The 20,505-nt window shown below is 38.0% G+C and overlaps 1 protein-coding gene across 1 annotated transcript; it reads right to left on the reverse strand.

The window, feature by feature from the left end:
* Window positions 1–609: 609 nt before the first annotated feature.
* On the reverse strand, window positions 610–18,580 carry LOC135475009 (uncharacterized). Its single transcript, XM_064754738.1, has 5 exons — window positions 18,385–18,580; window positions 9,877–10,075; window positions 8,701–8,829; window positions 6,099–6,223; window positions 610–5,327 (listed from the first exon to the last, which is right to left on the reverse strand). Exons 1-5 carry the CDS (start codon window positions 18,415–18,417, stop codon window positions 5,055–5,057), a joined length of 759 nt encoding a protein of 252 aa, XP_064610808.1. The 5' UTR covers window positions 18,418–18,580; the 3' UTR covers window positions 610–5,054.
* Window positions 18,581–20,505: the final 1,925 nt, after the last annotated feature.

Consider the following 20,505-nt stretch of genomic DNA (forward strand, 5'->3'; position numbering starts at 1 on the left):
ACCTCCACCCGCCAAATGTAAATGTCGACAGAGTAAGTTTTAAATTTTACATAATGAAAAGGTATTACGTGGTGTACATACAGACATATGGTTAAAACGCAAAACCAGGTTCAGGTGATGCCAGCAGAAACAGCTGTGTCCTCAGGTTATGGAAATAACACGAGCCTCATTGGTTAAAACTTATAACATTACAAGGCTTTCCATTTCTCAATGTGCGCAATTTTTCTTACTTGCGATATTTTGTACAACCATGACAACTTCACAAGAACAAAAGTTATGTTTTTTTAAACTTCCTGTGGGATATTATTAGTTTTAAAAGTCATATTTACTGATAACATGAATTACTGATATGAATAAATGAATTATTGACATAAATAAATGAAGTATTCATATCAATAAATGGATTATAAATACTGATAAAAATATAATTCATTTATTGTTAATTTATTTACCAGTAATTCATTTATCAAAACCACTGGTTCTCAATTAAAAACAAGTCCTCCACTGCCCCCCCCCAAAAAAACCCCACCCCAACGCCTATCTGCAGGTTGCTGTCAAATATTCCATACTTATTAAAAAAAACAAACAAAAAAAACACATGTATATGGGTTTTCAGGACATGGCTTTATGACAATATTTCTCTGGAAATAAACCAATGATGTCAGGACTGAATACATAACCAGCAGTTCAGTAGACCCTGACAAAGATTACAATTGTTAGACACTTCAGGAGAGTATTACTCTTTAAAGAAAGTCATATATGAGGACAAAAAAAAAACCAAACACCATGTAAATAATTCAATGCCAAACATGTCAACATATCTCACACCAGTAACAGTTCTTTTCTTTTACACACTGAATGCACATGTAAGCATGTATGATATCACAAAGGGCATGGTACAACTATAACATTTACAATCAATGTGCATTGTAGAGTAAACATTTACGTTTGCATTGCACTGGGCAATTACAAAAGCTATAAGAAAGTTTACCAAATCATATTCCCTATATTAAAAACAAAATAAAGAAACAAAACCCTCGATTCCTCCAGTTAACCAGCCGAAGAACAAAAGTGTCACAAAGGTACTATCAGTACTCATTGTTGAACACCTAGTGTAAAACTACGCTAAAGACTTTAACTACATAATCATCTTAGTATTACTAGTACTGTGTGAAATATGTTAACATGGGTAAGCACATTTACCGCAGAGAAATTTAAATTAATCATGCTGAAGGTTGCTCTTTCAAATGTAAAAAGGTTGAGGACTTGGGCGAACCTACATCACATATCTTAACCATTAACAGGCAATATTACAGTTTATTTTAAACATGCTGTACTTCACCTAAAGTTTTTTCATGTAAATATGTACTTTCAGAGCACATAAAGGCCTTAAAATGACACTTCTGATACCAACAGAGAACTTTTCTGATAAGAAATTATTCAAACCTTAATGCCCTATAAGCTGGATGAATCAATCAGAAGTAAGCAAAATGAGTTACTTGAAAATTGCCAAACTTCAGGTATTACAGTATTTCAATAGGAACGGTTCAATAGAGCTTATATCAGTATAAGAACATCTTCATAGGACAATGGTGTCATATTTGTACAAACCTTCAACCTTTTCAGCTGTCTCTGCAATCAACATTTTGGAACATTCGGATGGAACTCTGGCAGGTAGAGGAATAATTTCACCCATTTTAGGAAGCTTGCATCCTTTGTGAAGCAAACAATTCACTTTAGCATCATTTTCAATGTGTTAATAAAATCAACAGAAAAAAGGTTGAAGATCTAAAATGCACTGCAATAACAATACCAGTGACTTCAATAACACCACGTCATAAAAAAATACAACTGCTATTGTTAATTATCTTACACATGGGACACTACTGTTCCGTGAGATACAATATTTGCTTAGCTTTGTAGAAAGGTGGTGAGGTCCAGTGGCATTGTAACTATAAATAAAACCACCGGATTTTCATACCATATTATGGAAATGCATCAAGGATTAGGAAGAAAAGAGGTACCGACTAAATAGAGCATTATCATTACCCGAAAATAATGCATGGCTGTGGGGCCTCCATGGCTCAATTGGTTAGCGCATTTGGCAACGTAATGACCCAGGAGCCTCTCACCAATGCAGTCCCTGTGAGTTCAAGTCCAGCTCATGCTAGCTTCCTCTCTGGCCGTACATGGGAAGGTCTGCCGCAACCTGCAGAAGGTTGTGGGTTTCCCCCCAGGCCCTGCCCGGTTTCCTCCCACCATAACGCTGGTCGCCGTTGTATCAATGAAATATTCTTGAGTATGGCATAAAACACTAATCAAAGAAATAAATAAATAATGCATGGCAGTATTTAAAGTGGGGTACTAAAGCTACAGTCTGTGAGGAAATTGGATTTCAGTTGTTTTAAAATGGCAAAAACATTCAGTGCAGCAGGAACCTTTACAGTCCAGTGAGGTTTCATCAACTATCATCAAGGATAAAAGTAAGAGAAAAAATGGCTAACAAGAATGAGAAGTGCTACAGTTAAAATAACTATAGTACAGACAGAAGTGACACGAGAAACTGAACCTCATGGTTTCACATGAACAAGTTTAGCCAGGAATTTAACTCCCAGACTGATACATTAGGTAATGCACACACCCATTCAACCTTAAGCACAAGGTCACCAGAGCAAAGGATCATCTACTCAAGATTTATTACATTCCATATATAATTTGCACAAAAGTCTACGTCACCTATTAGGAATTAATATGTAATCTGCCAACTTACCACTAATTCACCCAACAGCAGAATGGACCAATGACAGAAATGTAGGTAGATGGAGAGGAACACTGTGACGTCTCTGCATAAGACATTGAATCCCATTTAGGATAAAAATTTTAAACACTGATGGGGATTGGAAACTGCTGAGGAGGCTGGCTTTTAACTTTCTTAACACAACATCTTATCAAACCCTGTTTGAAAAGGCCTCAAGTGGTCTGTACATATCACACATGCTACTCCAGTTGTCATATGTGTTGAGAAACCTCAGCCAGTGACATTAAACAAATTCTGATCCAATCTAATCAAAATTACACACTACATGTAATCCACTCTGTTGAATGATTTTTACCTACAAAAACCTGATGCCGTTGCACCTTCAGCCATTCAAGCTTTGTCAATAATACACAAAAAATAGTCTGAATGGTGATTTCTCATTTGTCCATTTCTAGTGCCTACATGTAGCCTACTACCATAAATGACCTAAAATACTTCCCATTACTACACACTTTCCCAGATTTCTACTGATCTTAGAAAGGTGCCTTGAGATATTTATTTGCATTTAAAAATGCACCCTTTTTGAGGTCAATTACCATAAGCCAGGTAAAGACGTTCATTGCTCAGTCAGTAGTGATACAAACATGGGTCAATGTATGGCCGGAACATCAAAGTACATGTACATTTAGGTTAGCTTTTCTATGGCATAGCAGTTTGTATACAAGTTGATTTGTGTGATTATCATATTTGAGGAAGCACAATGGAAAGATTTGCACCAAAGACAAGTGTAAAGTGTTCTTGTCTCAGTCCATGACAAAGGCAGGAACATGTAACACTAGTATGAAGCAAAATTTAAATTTGTTACCAAACAGCTTTGCTGACTAAGTGCTTCATCAATGCAAAACTTAAGCTTTATACATTTAAAAAGTACTCAACTGACCTTAATAGCATGGCAGTACAGGTGCCCCAGCCAATCCCTAGCTAATTCTGAGATGATCTCAAACCTAAGATGATATGAGATACAGTCTAAGTGATTTCTGGGAAGGAATAAATAATGCCCATAAAATACATGGAGCTCAGAAGTGAACAAATTATACTGACTTCTTTTATCCAACCGGCACATCCTTTTTTATAATTGTTCCAGCCTTTTGCTCCTTACCCTAGAAACTTTAACTGCTTAGTGGGATGGCCCCCACTTTCCCCACTTCTGCCCTGCTTTTTTTTTTTTAATGCATTATTTTAAGTCTTCCTGAGGCCATATACTTAGTCATCTAAGTAAATACTTACCTACAGCCAACTGCATGTAAATACTATTCAACATTTCACTTCTCAACATGATGATATTAAATTAAAAAACATACATATGCAATACTGACATAAAACTCATCACCAGTGGTGATGAAATCAGAACACTGCCAACTGTACATGCTGGTAGAGGTTAATAATGCCACAGTAGTTAATTAACATTTTGGGGGGACATAATGAGAATTTCCATGCACAGGAAGATCAATTGTTAAGTATATATTTATGTGGAACTCAAATGCAGGGATGACAAACCAGTGTCTTGTATGTACAGTTGCATATTGATCCAGTGATAATGAGGTTATATGTATGCTACATGTATGTCAATGTTAAAACAGACAAATGTTGACATATAACAGGGCAAGACAATATAATCAGCCGTATCTGTACAGACATTCTAAACAAGAAACACTGCTTTAGTTCTATACCTTGGACACTTAATGGTAACTGTAATAGCAAGGGGAGATAATCCTAATAGACACATACACAGCATGTGTCAGCATATGTAGGCACATACATGTACTCTGATGAATTGCCAGTGGAAGGTAACATGTATCAATCCAGAAAAGGCATGAAAAATTGGACAGTTCTGCACCAGGCAACAAACTCCACAGAGCACACCCACCAGCAACATCTGAGCAATAGTATAGCATGTAAACACTCCACACAAAACATGTCCATGTGGTGTATGTAACACTTTGGTTATTTTCCAAAATATCTTGTATAAATACTGTACAAAGGTTTTGGTAAAAAATACTGAACCCAAATTCAAAACCAATGGGTAAATCATGTCTTTTCCATGTTCCCAGTTTCGCATCCATCGTTATACATCTGTCTGTAACCCACAAGCACCAAAACTGTACCACTGCCAGCCCCAAGAAACTTGCATGGTAGTTTAATGGAGTTGATTTAAAAAAAATAATGGTGATCATCTTGTCAATATAACAAGGGAGAGCACTTCTCCATCTGTGAAATCCAAGAGAGACAACTCTGCCTACGTGGGCTTCTGAGGACTGGGTGGAGGTGGAGGGATGGAGTTGGAGTTATTATTGTTACTAAACACCTCATTTTCAAGCGGTGTTGCAGGTGGCGAATGAGAGTTTTCCCGACTGCCCACCTGACTCATTGAGATACTGCGTCGGACCAGGCGTTTCGGAGACTGTTTTGATGGTGTGAGTTCTTGACTCCGTGATAAAATATATAAAGCTGTGTCGTAGTTGGGCGGAGGTGTCATAGGCACATCTTCGGGAACCTGTCCCATGTTAACCTGAAAAAAAAAAAAAAAAAAAATTGAGGTGAGCTCAGAAATCTATAAGCTATACTGCAATAATGGGAGCATAAATAATTATGGTAAAATATGGGCAAGACAGAAAAGAAATAAAATTTCTAAATAACAACAGAAGACAATCAGATACACTCTTAATATCACATAATTGACGACATAAACTCAATTACCATATAATGTAACACTACTATATAGCTAATATTTTTGGGGAATTAAAAAGGAAGTCAAGAATATGAGTTTATCCTATAAATGCCTGTGTTAAATTAAAATGTTTTACCCTTTTACAGAATCAGTGAAAAGGGTAAAGTTCGTAGAACAGTTTTCCTATTCCTATTGGTATTTGAGTCTGGCCTAGCTTTACAATTACGTTAGTATTTCTCTTCCAACACCATCACCACTATAAAACTACCACAACAGCTAAAAAGCATGAACTGAAAAACATTTACAACTCCAATTAAAAGCCACATCTGACAAGATATTCAATGTCAGATCAGAAATCAATCACAACATACTAGTAGCCACTGCCAGCCATACTTATTTAGGGAATTTTATCAATAAAAATACAAATAATATGGTTTCAAGACAATATACATTAGTTTTTGAGAACATTTCTTTATTCTGTCACCCTATTACATGCTAACCTGAATTCCCAAATGAAGTTGTGAGAAACTGTGACAAAAGAAGTTTTGCAAATATGTGTAATGGTGCATTTTTAGGACAGACTAATATCAACTGAATAGACGTTGGGCTCACCATCTGTAGCCTGAGCATGCTGGGTGTAGGAGGATACAAGTTGGAGGAGATGACCTCGTCATACGATGGAGGTGGCTGATATAATGACACGTTATCTCCATCCTCATGCCCAGAAACCACTTCTTCTGTAACACACAAAATCACCACAACAACATCACTACTACAGCAATGAAGTATAATAACAAGAACTCCAATGTTCAACCTGTAAACTGTTTTAAGCACAGTTTGAGGGTTATTTTCTAATCCTTGAACTTGTACACATAGCATACAACATCAATTAAACAAATAAATCAATCAATCACCATATGTTTAGATGCATCACACACTACCATATATACATGAACCTCTTGTTTGTTTATTTTCAAAACACCAATACTGTATATCAGAAAAGTTGAAATCTATCTGCAAACGAAACTGTCATGAATAATTAACTTAGCTAAATTCAACGCCTCACAAACTCCCAAACACATTTTGCATGTTTGGAGTGGACAGAAGAAGAAGAGGGTGCATTGGGAGTGGGGTTGGTGGTGGAAGACTGAAATAGATCCTCCATATATTTGGTTCTTTATGAGATTGTTGCCATATCAAAAATGTTTCACTCCATGAAACGCAAAGCAAGTTGTCTAGTAGATGAAGACCTGTAGACAATGAAAAGAAAAACCAAAAATGTGAGAGCTGACTTCAAATGGCTTCAAACAGTTTCCAAAGCTTCGAAGCTGGCTTCAAACTAGCCTCGATGGTAAAGGAATAGTTGTCTTCTGAGAACGTTCATTAGAAGACTGGAAGGAACCAGCCCAGAGGATAAAAGCATGTTAATCCTCGAGGAAACCACAACACATCACCCATCCTGGTGCTCGAGAAACCTCCTGACACAGCCACAGTCAAGCAAGTCAAGGCTGGCATTAAACAACCTTAAATATCAAGGAGCTATTGTTTTCTGGTTAAGTCAAGCAAGTCAGGGCTGGCATTAAACAACCTTAAATATCAAGAAGTAGTTGTCTTCTGGTTAAGTCAAGCAAGTCAGGCGTCAAGATCCTCAGTGAAACCACAACATCCCACCCATCCAGGGAGGAGTACATGCAGCTCATGTAGAGGCCTCTTCCCCAGAGGACTCCAGAGTTTCCTCAAAGGACTCCATCAGAGAGCTTCCCTAGGAATTCAGCAGGGAGTTTTTCCAGAGGACTCCATCAGAAAGCTTACCCATAGGACTTCATCAGTGCTTCCCTACAGGACTCCACCAGAGAGATTTTCCACAGGACTCCACCAGAGAGCTTCTGCACAGGACCACCACAGAGCTTTCCCAGAGGAATCCACCAGAAAGCTTCTGCACAGGACCACCACAGAGCTTTCCCAGAGGACCACCAGAGAGCTTCCCTACAGGACTTCACCAGAGAGCTTCCCTACAGTACTCCACCAGAGCTTCCCCAGAGGGCTCCACCACAGAGCTTTCCCAGAGGACTCCACCAGAAAGCTTCTGCACAGGACCACCACAGAACTTTCCCAGAGGACTCCACCAGAGAGCTTCCCTACAGGACTTCACCAGAGAGCTTCCATACAGTACTCCACCAGAGCTTCCCCAGAGGGCTCCACCACAGAGCCTTCCCAGAGGACTCCACCAGAAAGCTTCTGCACAGGACCACCACAGAACTTTCCCAGAGGACTCCACCAGAGAGCTTCCCTACAGGACTTCACCAGAGAGCTTCCATACAGTACTCCACCAGAGCTTCACCAGAGGGCTCCACCAGAGAGCTTCCCCAGAGAACTCCACCAGTGACCTTCCTCAGAGGACTCCACCAGTGAGTTTCCCCAGAGGGCTCTACCAGAGAACTCCACCAAAGAGCTTCCCTTCAAGACTCTGCCAGAGCTTCCCCAGAGGACTCCACTAGAGAGCTTACCCAGAGGACCACCTAAGAGCTTTCCCTGAGAACTCCATCAGAGGGCTTCCCCAGAGATTCCACCACACAGTTTCCCCAGAAGACCACCAGAGAGCGTCCCCAAAAAAACACCAGTGAATTCCAACAATGTCTGAATTCCAGAAGACACCTCCAGTGGCCCCCACCAGATGACTAAACCAGAGTGTTCTGCCAAGAGAATTCTACCAAATGGCACCACCAGAATGTTCCCCCAGAAGGCTCCACCAAAGGGGACCAACCAGCTGATTGAATACACCTCTAATTGTACAGATGTCTGTTACCCACTAATAAGCAAGGACATTATTCTGGAGTTTTGAAAAATGCACCTGAGTAATTTCCCTTTTTTCAGTTTAAATGCATTAAAATATTTTAATTCTAAGCTGGGCTTCACTCACAACATTAAGACTGTTGGGTGCCAATGATGTAACCATGTCTTTTCCATGCTTTTCAGCCAGAAATGCTCTTTAGCAATGCAATTTCAATACCAAAACATATTAATATCAGCTTCTATTGCAAGAAAATTTCTATATATAGTTTTCCATGCAATGATGTGACAGATAACAACAACATCTTATTTTGGTTGTCTTAAATGCCCTTAATGGCTCTGGATATTGATGAACAACCCAGGGTTTAACCCTAACCTCTGTACAACCACTAGATCCTAGCAGTGCAGAACCATTCATCCTTACCTGCATGACTGTTGCCCCGGTAACGTCGTCGTTGTTGTAAACAATATAAAATCACCACAAACACGACGACAGCTATTCCGACCACAATCATAATCAGTATTGTATTCTGGTTGATTAACTGTTCCTCAGCTAAGGAAACAGACAAAAAGAAAAGACACATTTTCCAACTGTAAAGATGCCAGTCATGTATACATGTACAACAGAGTCAGCCTTTAAACTACATTCTATACAGTATGAGCACTCAAGCATTCAAACATTACCAGACTGTAGAATGAATATATATATATATATATATATATATATATATATATATATATATATATATATATATATATTCTATCAGACTTTGATTAAAAGTTAATTAAAGGTGATATTCCTGTACTTTAACATAAAATGGATTTTAGACAGCCGCATTTTTTTCCACACTGAACAGTAGCAAAGAGAGGTAAGACAGACACACATTAGACTTGAAATTATAGAGCAATGAGGTGAAAATACAGCACAAACCAAACTTGGATATTTACAAACGATGCATCAACATAAAAATTTTTGACAACCAAAGAAATGTTTCAGTAAACTGGTCACCATATCCACAGGCCACAGCACTAACTGTACATGCCACTGCACATGTTGCAGGTAAAATGTGCAAGTAGTGGAATACAAGTATGCTACTGGTGAGCAAGTCATGACAATGATTTAATATAACAAGATTCCTCTACATGTGCATGGGAAGGTCTGGCAGCAACCTGCGGATGGTCGTGGGTTCTCCCAGGTTCTACCCAGTTTCCTCCCACTATAATGTTGGCCGCAGTCGTATAAGTGAAATATTCTTGAGTACGGTGTAAAACACCAATCAAATAAATAAATAAAACCACTGCTAAAGCTTAACATCAAAATACTGTATGTCATCTAAAAATATTGTGACTTAGTTTGCTGATTGTGAGATTTCTATTGATCTTAGAGAGGTGTTTTGAGGTTTGTCTGGATGATAGGTTGATATCCTACAGGAAAGAAAATTCAGCACGAAAAGAATCACATATTTTGTGACCTTTATGTGTCTCTAGAAAAGCACAAATGTTTGAGTCAAATACAGCAATATACATGTAGCATATATATCAATTCATTGTGAAAAAATGTTCAAACCCCATACTAAAAAGGAAAGTTGTTACAACTTACGACAGAGTTCTATGCGGGGCACACAAGAACCATCCTGGCATTGCCTCTCCTTCTGTCGGTTACAGTGCTGCCTGTATGGAGGAGGAGTGTTTTTAGGTATGGTTGGCACTGGCTCTTTGGGCTCTTCACCCACCCCCTTATCTGACGGGGCTGCCATCATCGCAGTAGTCTTTGTCACTCCATTTAACATAGCTGGCATCTGCAAACATAACACCACAGATTATTTAATTATGTATTTATTTGATTGCTGTTTTAATCATTACGTATTAAGGCATAAATATTTCACTTACAAGTTTATGACGATAGTCATAAACTTGTTAGTCGGGGTATCAGTACAAGAAACCAAAAGAAACCATGGTTCTATGTCAAGTAGCTGACAAACCTAAAAACGTATTAAGGACCCATCATCTCATGCGAGGACAAAATTTTACCATGACAATGACCAGAAGATACATGCAGCGAGTTATTATAGGCCAGTTCGTCATAGTAACAAATGTTCAACCGGTTTCCTCTTATCATGTTAATGCATCTCAACTCAACAGTGGAAATTCCCCAGCATGAAAAAAAGGTATTCTTTAATGTGTTGGTGAATAACTTCTGATATATAGAAAATATGTAGAACTGTGAACAGTTTCTGAACAAGATTATCCAGTGATAATGTTCCTACAGACTTACATTTTGATGTGCACATATAGGCTAGCCTGCATGTACAGCTGCCAGTATTTGTGTCACTGTTTCTATTAGACATAATGTGATGTATTAATGCATCTGAAATGTCACTTGTTGACAAAATTTGCAACAGTGTAGCCAGATAAAGTGTGCAATGTTCCTGGTTCAGGGATTCCCCTCACCACAAACACATTAAGGTTCATTGCAGGATGTGACCTACATGTATGAGTATACCTGTACACATATAAGTTTTACATAAATACACATGCAAAGTCTGTGAGAAAAGCAGGTGAAGATCACAATTCACCTGCTCACTATCATTTAAGTATTGTGACAATCATGATAATGACCATTCCATCACACATTTAATGCATCATAAATGTGTTCACAAGCATGTGTACAGTATCCATTACAAGCATAGTAACAGGATTTTTCTCTTGTAAATTCATTACAAAAATACTTCCTTATGAAGAACAGATACATGTACACACAAACAGATGTTCTATGCATGTTCATCTACTTGAAGAGTACAGGTGGTATTTAGTGGGCCCTCATTTGCAAGCATGTAATGGATTTGTTATGCTGAAGGCAACAGCATGCCAGCAACGACATGTATGAGATCACAAGTTCTAATCCAGTTCCTGTCAGTTGGGCTGCAGCTTAATATCTGTTTTCCTGTAAAGTATCCATCAGTGATCTCATCCAGCCATAAATCTAACTTCAATTGTAGTACTAAAGTAAAATATTGTTGAGTACAGCATAGAACACCAATGCAGTATAGAACATGTGCACTGTAGCCAGGAGAATACAGGTATGGGTATGGAGATACTGACTGAGCCTCAGTACCACTACTACTGAGTGACCTGCTGAGAGACATGTGGCATAACAGATTCCAATTCCCCACATAGATGTACTGGAGCGTAACACAATAACACAAGATCAATGTATACCACATATGCATCACTAAAGTATCCCACAGGAAGTCATCAGTTTTCCCCAATCACAGTCAGGCAGGAGATATTTCTAAAACTTGAAGACACACCTGTTTCCGCTTAGAGCAACCAAACCATATTTTGCCTTTTAACCTTATTTTACACGGGGTATGAGTTCCTCTAGAATATTTCACTCATACCACAGCGGCCAGCATTATGGTGGGAGGAAGCCTGGCAGAGCAAAAGGAGAAACCCATGACCATCTACAGGTTGCCGCAGCCTTATCCACGTACCGCCGGAGAGGAAGCCAGCATGAGCTGGACTTAAAGTCACGGCGAGTCATTAGGTAGGCCCCTAGTAAAAATTGGTTAACAGAAATACCAAGCACACAACATCAAATATGCCTGTGGCAGTTTAGGTCTATTTCCACTCCTCTTCATAAATAACTCAGGCTATGTGATTTGTTGTATTTTCTTTTAAGAGATATTCTACACTTGTATATAACATTACACACATATGTAATCAAATGTACACAACATACTTCTTTATATAAGTACGCATAAATGATTCATCACACCTGTAGTGCAACAAGCACACTGGCACATGTATGTCATGTACACATTACAACATTTGTACACACATACATGGGCACATGTATGTCTGACATTTACACATCACCATATTTGTACACATATCTACAGATGTACACATCACCATACCTTTGTACACATCATACCATTGAATCTGGTCACATGTGTAACGGTACACTAAATAACCCTGTTTGTCAAGGTTGATAATCTGGAATGTTCACTTGATTCTATTTATTTTACACATGTAGGTGACCTGAAATATGCTACCCTAAATTTCTACTATTAAAGCGAGAAGACATGAGCCCGAGATTAGATCAGATAACAGATAGTACACGTAATTCATGCCAGCTTACAGGAAATGGCCTAAACTTTCATCCTTGACTACTTGTAATTTGCTTATTTTGCCTGATTCTGAGAAATTTATTTCGTCATCTTAAATAGAAAGGTGTCTTGAGGTTTAAATATGCATTTCGTTAGGCAAAATTTTAGGTCAATTACTGTGACAGTTGTACCTTCAAGGCTGCTCTACAAACTGTTCAGTTCGTAATCCCCCAGTGGCTTCCCTGTGCTCTAGTCATGCATAAAAGTACAGGTAAATAGTGTTTTACTGAGAAATATCTACACAGATATTATACATAATCCAGGTATACAAATCTGTGTGTCAGTCATAAATGTAATACAGGGTCCAGTTCCATGCAACACTTTCAACACTTACACTGACACATAACTGCCATGGTGACATAGTGCCTGCAGTGCTGGTTGCCATGGTAGTTTATAGCAAGTAATACTGTCAGAGAGCTTTGTGTAAGTAGATCCAGTTATTCCCTATATAATAAACAATGACTAAAAAACTTGCAAAATGTATTCATTTTGTTTTTTGACTGGTGTTTTAGGCTGTGGGATATTGTGGGAGACAAGCAGGCAGAGCCCAAGGAAAGTGAAGTATAGCAAGTTTTATGTTTACCTAGTGTTGTTTTTAGCATGTGAAACATATCAAAAACATTAACTGTTGTCACTATCAAAAAATTTATAAAGTGGATGAATTACATCACAAAATATTCCCTGAAAATGCGAAAAGGTAGAAGAAATAGGGCAAATTACTACGCTATGCAACTTTTTTATTCGTTGTTTATAGACTTGCACAATGCCGGCCTCTAATAGCATAAAATGCACTTGGCTAACATGGCAACTGTAGGCATGATAACGTTAACATTCTGCATCAGTATTTTTGTTGTTTTCTGGAAGTAGTAATGTACACATTTTGATTATATAACTATTTCTTCGCCTGCTCCATATTAATCCGACTTGAACATCCCAAAGAGTGACAAGAACATGATATTTTACCACAGAAAACTGAACTTTATAATCCCATGTGTTATCAATTGTTATCCACTCTGGGTCTCAGGTCAGGCTAAAAAGGCAGTGTCTCGTTTTCACACTTCGCACATATTGTACAACACATGCACCAAATACAAAGAAGTGCAAGCTTTAATACATGAATATGTGCATCCTGTGTACAATTTCATGTACACCCAACTCACCCTGAACAAACAAGTCTAACTGGTCACCGTCATTTATGCATTCTGTATACAATTACATGTACACTCAACCCACCCTGAACAAAACAGTCTAACTGTTCATCTATGCATTCTGTGTACAATTACATGTACACCCAACCCACCCTGAACAAAACAGTCTAACTGGTCACCATCATCTATGCATCCTGTGTACAATTACATGTACACCCAACCCACCCTGAACAAAACAGTCTAACTGGTCACCGTCATTTATGCATTCTGTATACAATTACATCTACACTCAACCCACCCTGAACAAAACAGTCTAACTGTTCATCTATGCATTCTGTGTACAATTACATGTACACCCAACCCACCCTGAACAAAACTGTCTAACTGGTCACCATCATCTATGCATCCTGTGTACAATTCATGTACACCCAACTCACCCTGAACAAACAAGTCTAACTGGTCACAATTACATGTACACTCAACCCACCCTGAACAAAACAGTCTAACTGGACACCATCATCTGTGCAGACACTTTTCACAATAATCCCATTCTCACCTTACTTCATAACGGCTAGCTAAAGATGACTACAGACATACATCTAAAATATGGTGACATTATCATATGCACTTACTCTTTCTGATTGTTGCTCAATGACACAACTCAATACTGTAGTGCTTTGTTGTATTTATTTATTCAATTCTTTGATTGGAGTTCTACGCCATACTCAAGAATATTTCACTTATACGGCTTACAGCATTATGGCCGAAGGAAACCGGTCAAACCCCTTGGGAAACCCACAGAAATCTGCAGACGATCAGTTTTATGGATGGAGACATGGTCACATTACATAGTTATGCAAACAACAGTACTTCATGTAGTAATGGACTTGTCTTGCCCCTTAAGTGCTTCCAGGTTTCAGTTCTCAAGTACTAGTAATTGTGAAAAGTATGTCAATGTAACATGCACAGATAAAGACAAGGCTCAACATACATGCGTGAAGAATATATGTCCTAAAAGAAAATACATACACATGTATTCCCAGAAGCAAGAGTAAAACTACATATATAGAATCAAATGTAGGGTAGCCCATGCTGGCTTCCTTTTTGGTGGAAAGTGGGCAACAAAAGTCCGACAGCAACTTGCAGATGGTTGTGCCTGGGATCTGCCCTGTATTTTCACACTATAACACGTAACGTTACGTGCACTTAATTTCTATGGCGACCAGCACTGTACATGTAGGTATAACGTTGCAATGGCAGTTGCGGGAACGTTGTGAAACGGGTGCCAGATGCTCATGTTCTGAAGCTTAGTACAAAACTACTTAATAGTAAATGACTGAATGATGCAGAGTACATCCATGTACACGTATTCAGGGTGGAACAAAACAGTGCTGCAATATTACACGTATATATGGTGCAACAAAACAGTGCCGCAATATCACCACATTAACCATGACACAGTATGTAAATATACTTACTTAATATACTTACTTAATATAATGTGCCTCAATACTATTTTTCTTCAGTCAACATGTGGAACAGCAAACTTACATCCCATTCTGACATATAAACAGTGCATCAACACTACTATCTGTCAGGTCAAAATGAACTGCACAGGTTCGAAAGTGTGTCATGCTGTGAAAACTTCATACATATAATGTTACATGGTAAATGCAGTTCTCACATTCTGAAACCGAGATTCCTCTTAAGATAGGTAAATTCTCTGGCTGCATCTGGTATATCAAACCACTGAAAAAGTGGAATACTGTATTTCCACTAAAGTCTGATATGTAAATATGCATTTCCCCTAAAAGCCCTTAAAATGATCGTTTTGATGCCAACACTAAATTTTTTCACAAAAGAAAAACTCTTGGATGACTCAATCAGAATCATGCAAAATGTGCCTCTTTAAAACGCTAAACTTTAGGTGATATATAATAATTAGTGTAATGTACTAGAATGCTGTTAGACATTCTACTACATGCTACTATGTTTTCATTTCTCAGATTATAGCCGGCTTGTCCAACAAGTGATCTTAAGGGAAGAGTCTGGAAAAAAACTACATGTTTAACCATTACAAAAAAAGAGAAGACATGAAAAAATTTAACCTTTGCTAAGGGGATGGAATGTGGAAACAGACCTAAACAACCGCACTGAATTCTTTGTTTCTGATCTGAAATTCCTCATAGACAATGGAATATGCCAGATTAGAAAAACAAAAACAATATACCATTTGTACCCTATGCTCAATCAGTGTACAGGTCACAAAGGCAAAACAGTGTTCACCTGACATGACAACAGAAAAAGGTGTGGTCTCAGGTTGTAGAAAAAACTTTATGTGGCACTTTCGCCTTTCTTGACATTAGCATGAAGCCATAATCCTTCATTCATTCATTCATTCATTCAACTTTCTTCATGTGAGCAACATTGCCTACTTTGAACTCTACTTCTCTGGCATCTCAAACCACATTTACTTTACATGTATATGTCACAAAATTTTTTACAAAAGTATGTTTTTTAAACTTTCATTTTTGGGTCAAATGGTCTTTTGATACACATATATACATGTACATGAACATATGTTTGGTCTAACTCTGCAGTGTTTACTGAGCTTTGTAATGTATATATATACATATATATATATATATATATATATATATATATATATATATACAGTATGATATCAACAATATGAGATAACCACTTATACATGAACACTACTTTCTGACCTATATAATGTTATGACCTCAGCTATACAAAGACAAGACATTTTGTTTTCTGAGTGTAATAATATATGCTGGTGTCTACACCTTCAAGCACAAAAAAAAAATACTGGTTAATACATGTATCTTTACAGGGTTTCTCATAAACCTTGTGCAATTGGTTGTCACATTGCTGAAGCTGATGATACAAGGTAATGAATGAAAATATCAAGCACAACCAATGTAATATTGGGCACTGTTTGTACAGATATTTGATATGTTATTGACTCAACTAAATCAGATGTGTTTATCCATTTCCAGTGTTATTAATTAGGCCAAATGTCACATTTCATTTTTCTGCTGTGAGTCATTAGTTTTCTGTAGATAAATGCATTCTAAAAACTTGCATGTGGCCTGCATGTATGTAGCCATTTAATGCTCACTGTTACAAAGGCAATGTACCGTGACAACATGTTCTCATTTTTGTTTTTTGAAGGATTATTTTTCCTTTGCTTCGTAAAAAAGAATCAATCAAGTTTTGCAGTTGCATTTCCATGTAAGAACATCTTAAAGTACAGAGCTTCTCCATGGTCATACTCTTCTGTGCCACCTGGACACAGGAGTGCCATCTGTTGTAGTCTTTATTGTAGGTTAAGATACATGTAGCTTCAAAGACCAAAAAGGACTTAACTGTTATCTTAACCACAATACTCAAGAAGTTTAGACTCATACAACTCATGCCGGTTGACCCAGAGTAAATGGAAATTTTGCAAGTTACGGATTTTTGTCATACGCTTAATATTATCAAGGCCCCACAAACACTCTCCAAAAACACAAGGAAGAAATTACATGGCAGTTATTACATGCTGTGAATAGTCTTCTTTCTTATCACTACTCAACTGCCGTACTGGTACATGATTTACATATGGCGCAAAAACATCTTTGAAACGTCACTCAAGAACACACACCTGACACATCCCCATAGCCCAGGGGGTTAGCACAACAGCATGAGTTCAATGACCCAGGAGCCTCTAAGCAATGTCGTTGCTGTGAGTTCAAGCCCAGCTCATGCTGGCTTCCTCTCCAGCCGTACGTGGGAAGGTCTGGCAGCTACCTGCAGATGGTCATAGGTTCCCACTAGGCTCTGCTTAGTTTCCTCCTACCATAATGCTGGTCGCCGTCGTATAAGTGAAATATTCCTGAGTACGGCATAAAACCACCAATCAAATAAATAAATACTAGTACATAAAATAAATCTGAACCATCACAACAACAACAGACAGCATTATGCTTACACCATACGCTTTGTAACTTTTAAACTTCAAGACGACCTACTTAATGCTCAGGTCTGTAAATGTGGCAACTCACCTCTCCATATGCTTGCTGGCATATTACCGTCTACGAAATTACTAAACAGGACATGATTTTGGTAAAAATTTCTGCCAAAAGTTACCTTTTTCTCCTTTATAAAATTAATGGAATGGTTTTAGTTTTAATACCTTTAAATGACCTAACCAGCAATTAAATATCCCATAGTTTAATTAAATCCAACATTAACAAATTGTTAAAGATAGACCTCAATATTTACTTTACCGCAACATATTAATTAAGCGCTGATGCTGTTTTGTTTGTTTTGTTTGTTTCGTTTCTTTTCTTTTTTTCGAGTAAAAATACTTAGCTTGCTTAATTGCGTTTACTGTAATTGAACTACAAGACTGTAGGAAATTCCCATAATGTATCAGACCATTCTGATTTTAATAAAAGACATTCAACCTTTCGTGTCTTGGCATTCCTAACAGGTCATGGATCTATGTACCGTTACTGTATTGCTCGTACTCAAAAGGTACGGTTATCAGATTACGGCAACCGTTACCTGACGCTCCGACGGCAAAGAATTACCAATATCCGTTAAGGAACTATCGACGCACAATCAGTGCTAATTACGTTGTGATATGCTTTCGAATTCATAATCGCCAATGCTGCTTACTACAAATCCAAGGCTTTCTAACAAGCCTATTTCCACTTGGTAACTGCTTTTCGCCCTGCCGAAGTTGGTGAACTTCGAGGGAGAAGTAGTTCAACTCACCTTGACGGATGAACCATTTCGAGGGATTGTCATCGACCTAGAAATATTTCTGCTACATCTGTGGTAATGATCTCATGACAAAAGTAAACTCCCACAAAAGCACTTCATCCACAATGGACAATTAACAGCAGAAAGCGGCAGTACTGAGTTTAAAAAACTTATTTATCTAATAAGGCTTTCCACATTTCCCTCAACATGTATGTGACGTTTTCACTTTAAGTTACTGGAGAGTTCTGTAAAGGTAGACAACTCTGCAGTGTACAGTGACGACCTGCTCCGAAGTCGGGCGTATTACGTCATTTCAGTCACCATGCATATTCCACTTCAGCGTCAACAGCGGACGGTCACATTTGGTAGATCAAATACGTCACAGATGAAACCGTAGAACGTAACATGTTTTGCGACGCGAAACAAAAGACTTGTGACGTGTGAGTCCTAATTCACACTAGCGCCACCAATTGTGAGAACAAAATCTGCCAATACCTCATTGACTTTAGCTAACGTACTTCAAGCTATTCAAGGCCGCGACTGAATTCGAACCGAGGCAACATTTACATCAAAATAATGTAGGCCTATATATATTAAATTCCATAATTACTGAAAAAAATCTCACATATTCGAATTTTTCAACTTTTATTCTCAATTTCGTGATAATGACCCAATATGTTGGAATGTTCTACGTTAAATATTTTTCAAAAATACATTCTATGTTTTTAAACTTGCATGTGTATCTAAATTACAATGAGAAGAACAGGACATTATGCTTTGCCAGTCTTGTAAAACTATACGAGGAGAGTATGATGAAATGTGTCCATTTGAAAACGACATTTTTGAAGCCAAATATCATGAATAACCCATGCTGGAATTAAAGCTGCTTTGAACATATAGCAGCTCCAGACAAACTAAGATTGTGGAAGTTTGCTTGTTTAACAAGTAATTATTTTAAGGTCCTGGGTTAGGCATGGATCGTGCTTCGGCTCAATTAAGTGGCATGAGCCAAACATGTAGTTTACAATAAAACACCTGTAAGATGAGTCCACGAAGGACGTGACCGGTCAACCGGCAGTGACGTCACCAGCAGGGCATATCACAGGCTTGAGAACAAAAACGTCAATCCACACTCAGGTGTAAAGTAACGCTCTTGAGATATAAATAACTTATTTCAATGTGCTCGTGGATAATTCATTATAGTTTTACCTTTGGTTAAAGTAGAATCCATTTACGTGTGCGCTCGATATACATGCATATATAGGTGAGCATTTCCTTCCTTATTAATTTGCCGTCACTTCCCCTACACAAGTTGCTCATGTTATATTGTACGTCGTTCACGTGTGTTCACTCTATGCATTACGCAGTAATTCTGTGGTTTAAGAGACATCAATATTACTTCCGCTTTCCCAGCACTAATTCATATAGACAAGCGAGGGCATAATTTCATTGTGTTTAAGTTTCTATCGCGGTGCTTCCTATATATATATAACGGCACGCGCGTCATGAAGTATCCATCCACGCAAGGTATACACATAATACATGGGGAACGCTGTGTGTTATTCCTGTAAAAATGAGCAGCCAAGAGTTTTCATTGATGTTGGAAAGACGCAAGGAATGTTCTAGGCAAATGAATGAAATTAGTATCCAAATCGTGTACCAGTGCTGGTTTATAAGTCGTCGATACTCAAGATATGTATCCCAGATGATCTAATTCAACACGACGAATATATATACACGGTCCGTAACCCCTGCATTATGTGTAATTACATACACATTGTTATGAAGAAGAGTGAAATTCATTCTAGACCATAATTACGTACTAGAGAATTATAGGCCTACTTATTGTAGAGATTTGGGAAGGATTAATGCCTTTGATCTAATATTCTTGACACACCAGTTTTTGCTGTGATAATTTGTTACGTTGGTTGAAACTATCACTTAACACGTCAGGATATAACAAATATGCTATACAAGGCAGGATATACACACGTCATATGCCGGGACTCCTATATGTTATTTGATGTTAATGTACACTGTTAAAGTTCTGTGTAAAGGTTTACACATTTATGTACAACCTTTATGGATTTTGTGTAATTGTGTGCCTAATTCATTTAACGTTTCGCAAATGTG

The sequence above is a fragment of the Liolophura sinensis genome, chromosome 9 (genome assembly GCF_032854445.1).
Source record: "Liolophura sinensis isolate JHLJ2023 chromosome 9, CUHK_Ljap_v2, whole genome shotgun sequence".
In the NCBI taxonomy this organism is placed as follows: domain Eukaryota; kingdom Metazoa; phylum Mollusca; class Polyplacophora; order Chitonida; family Chitonidae; genus Liolophura; species Liolophura sinensis.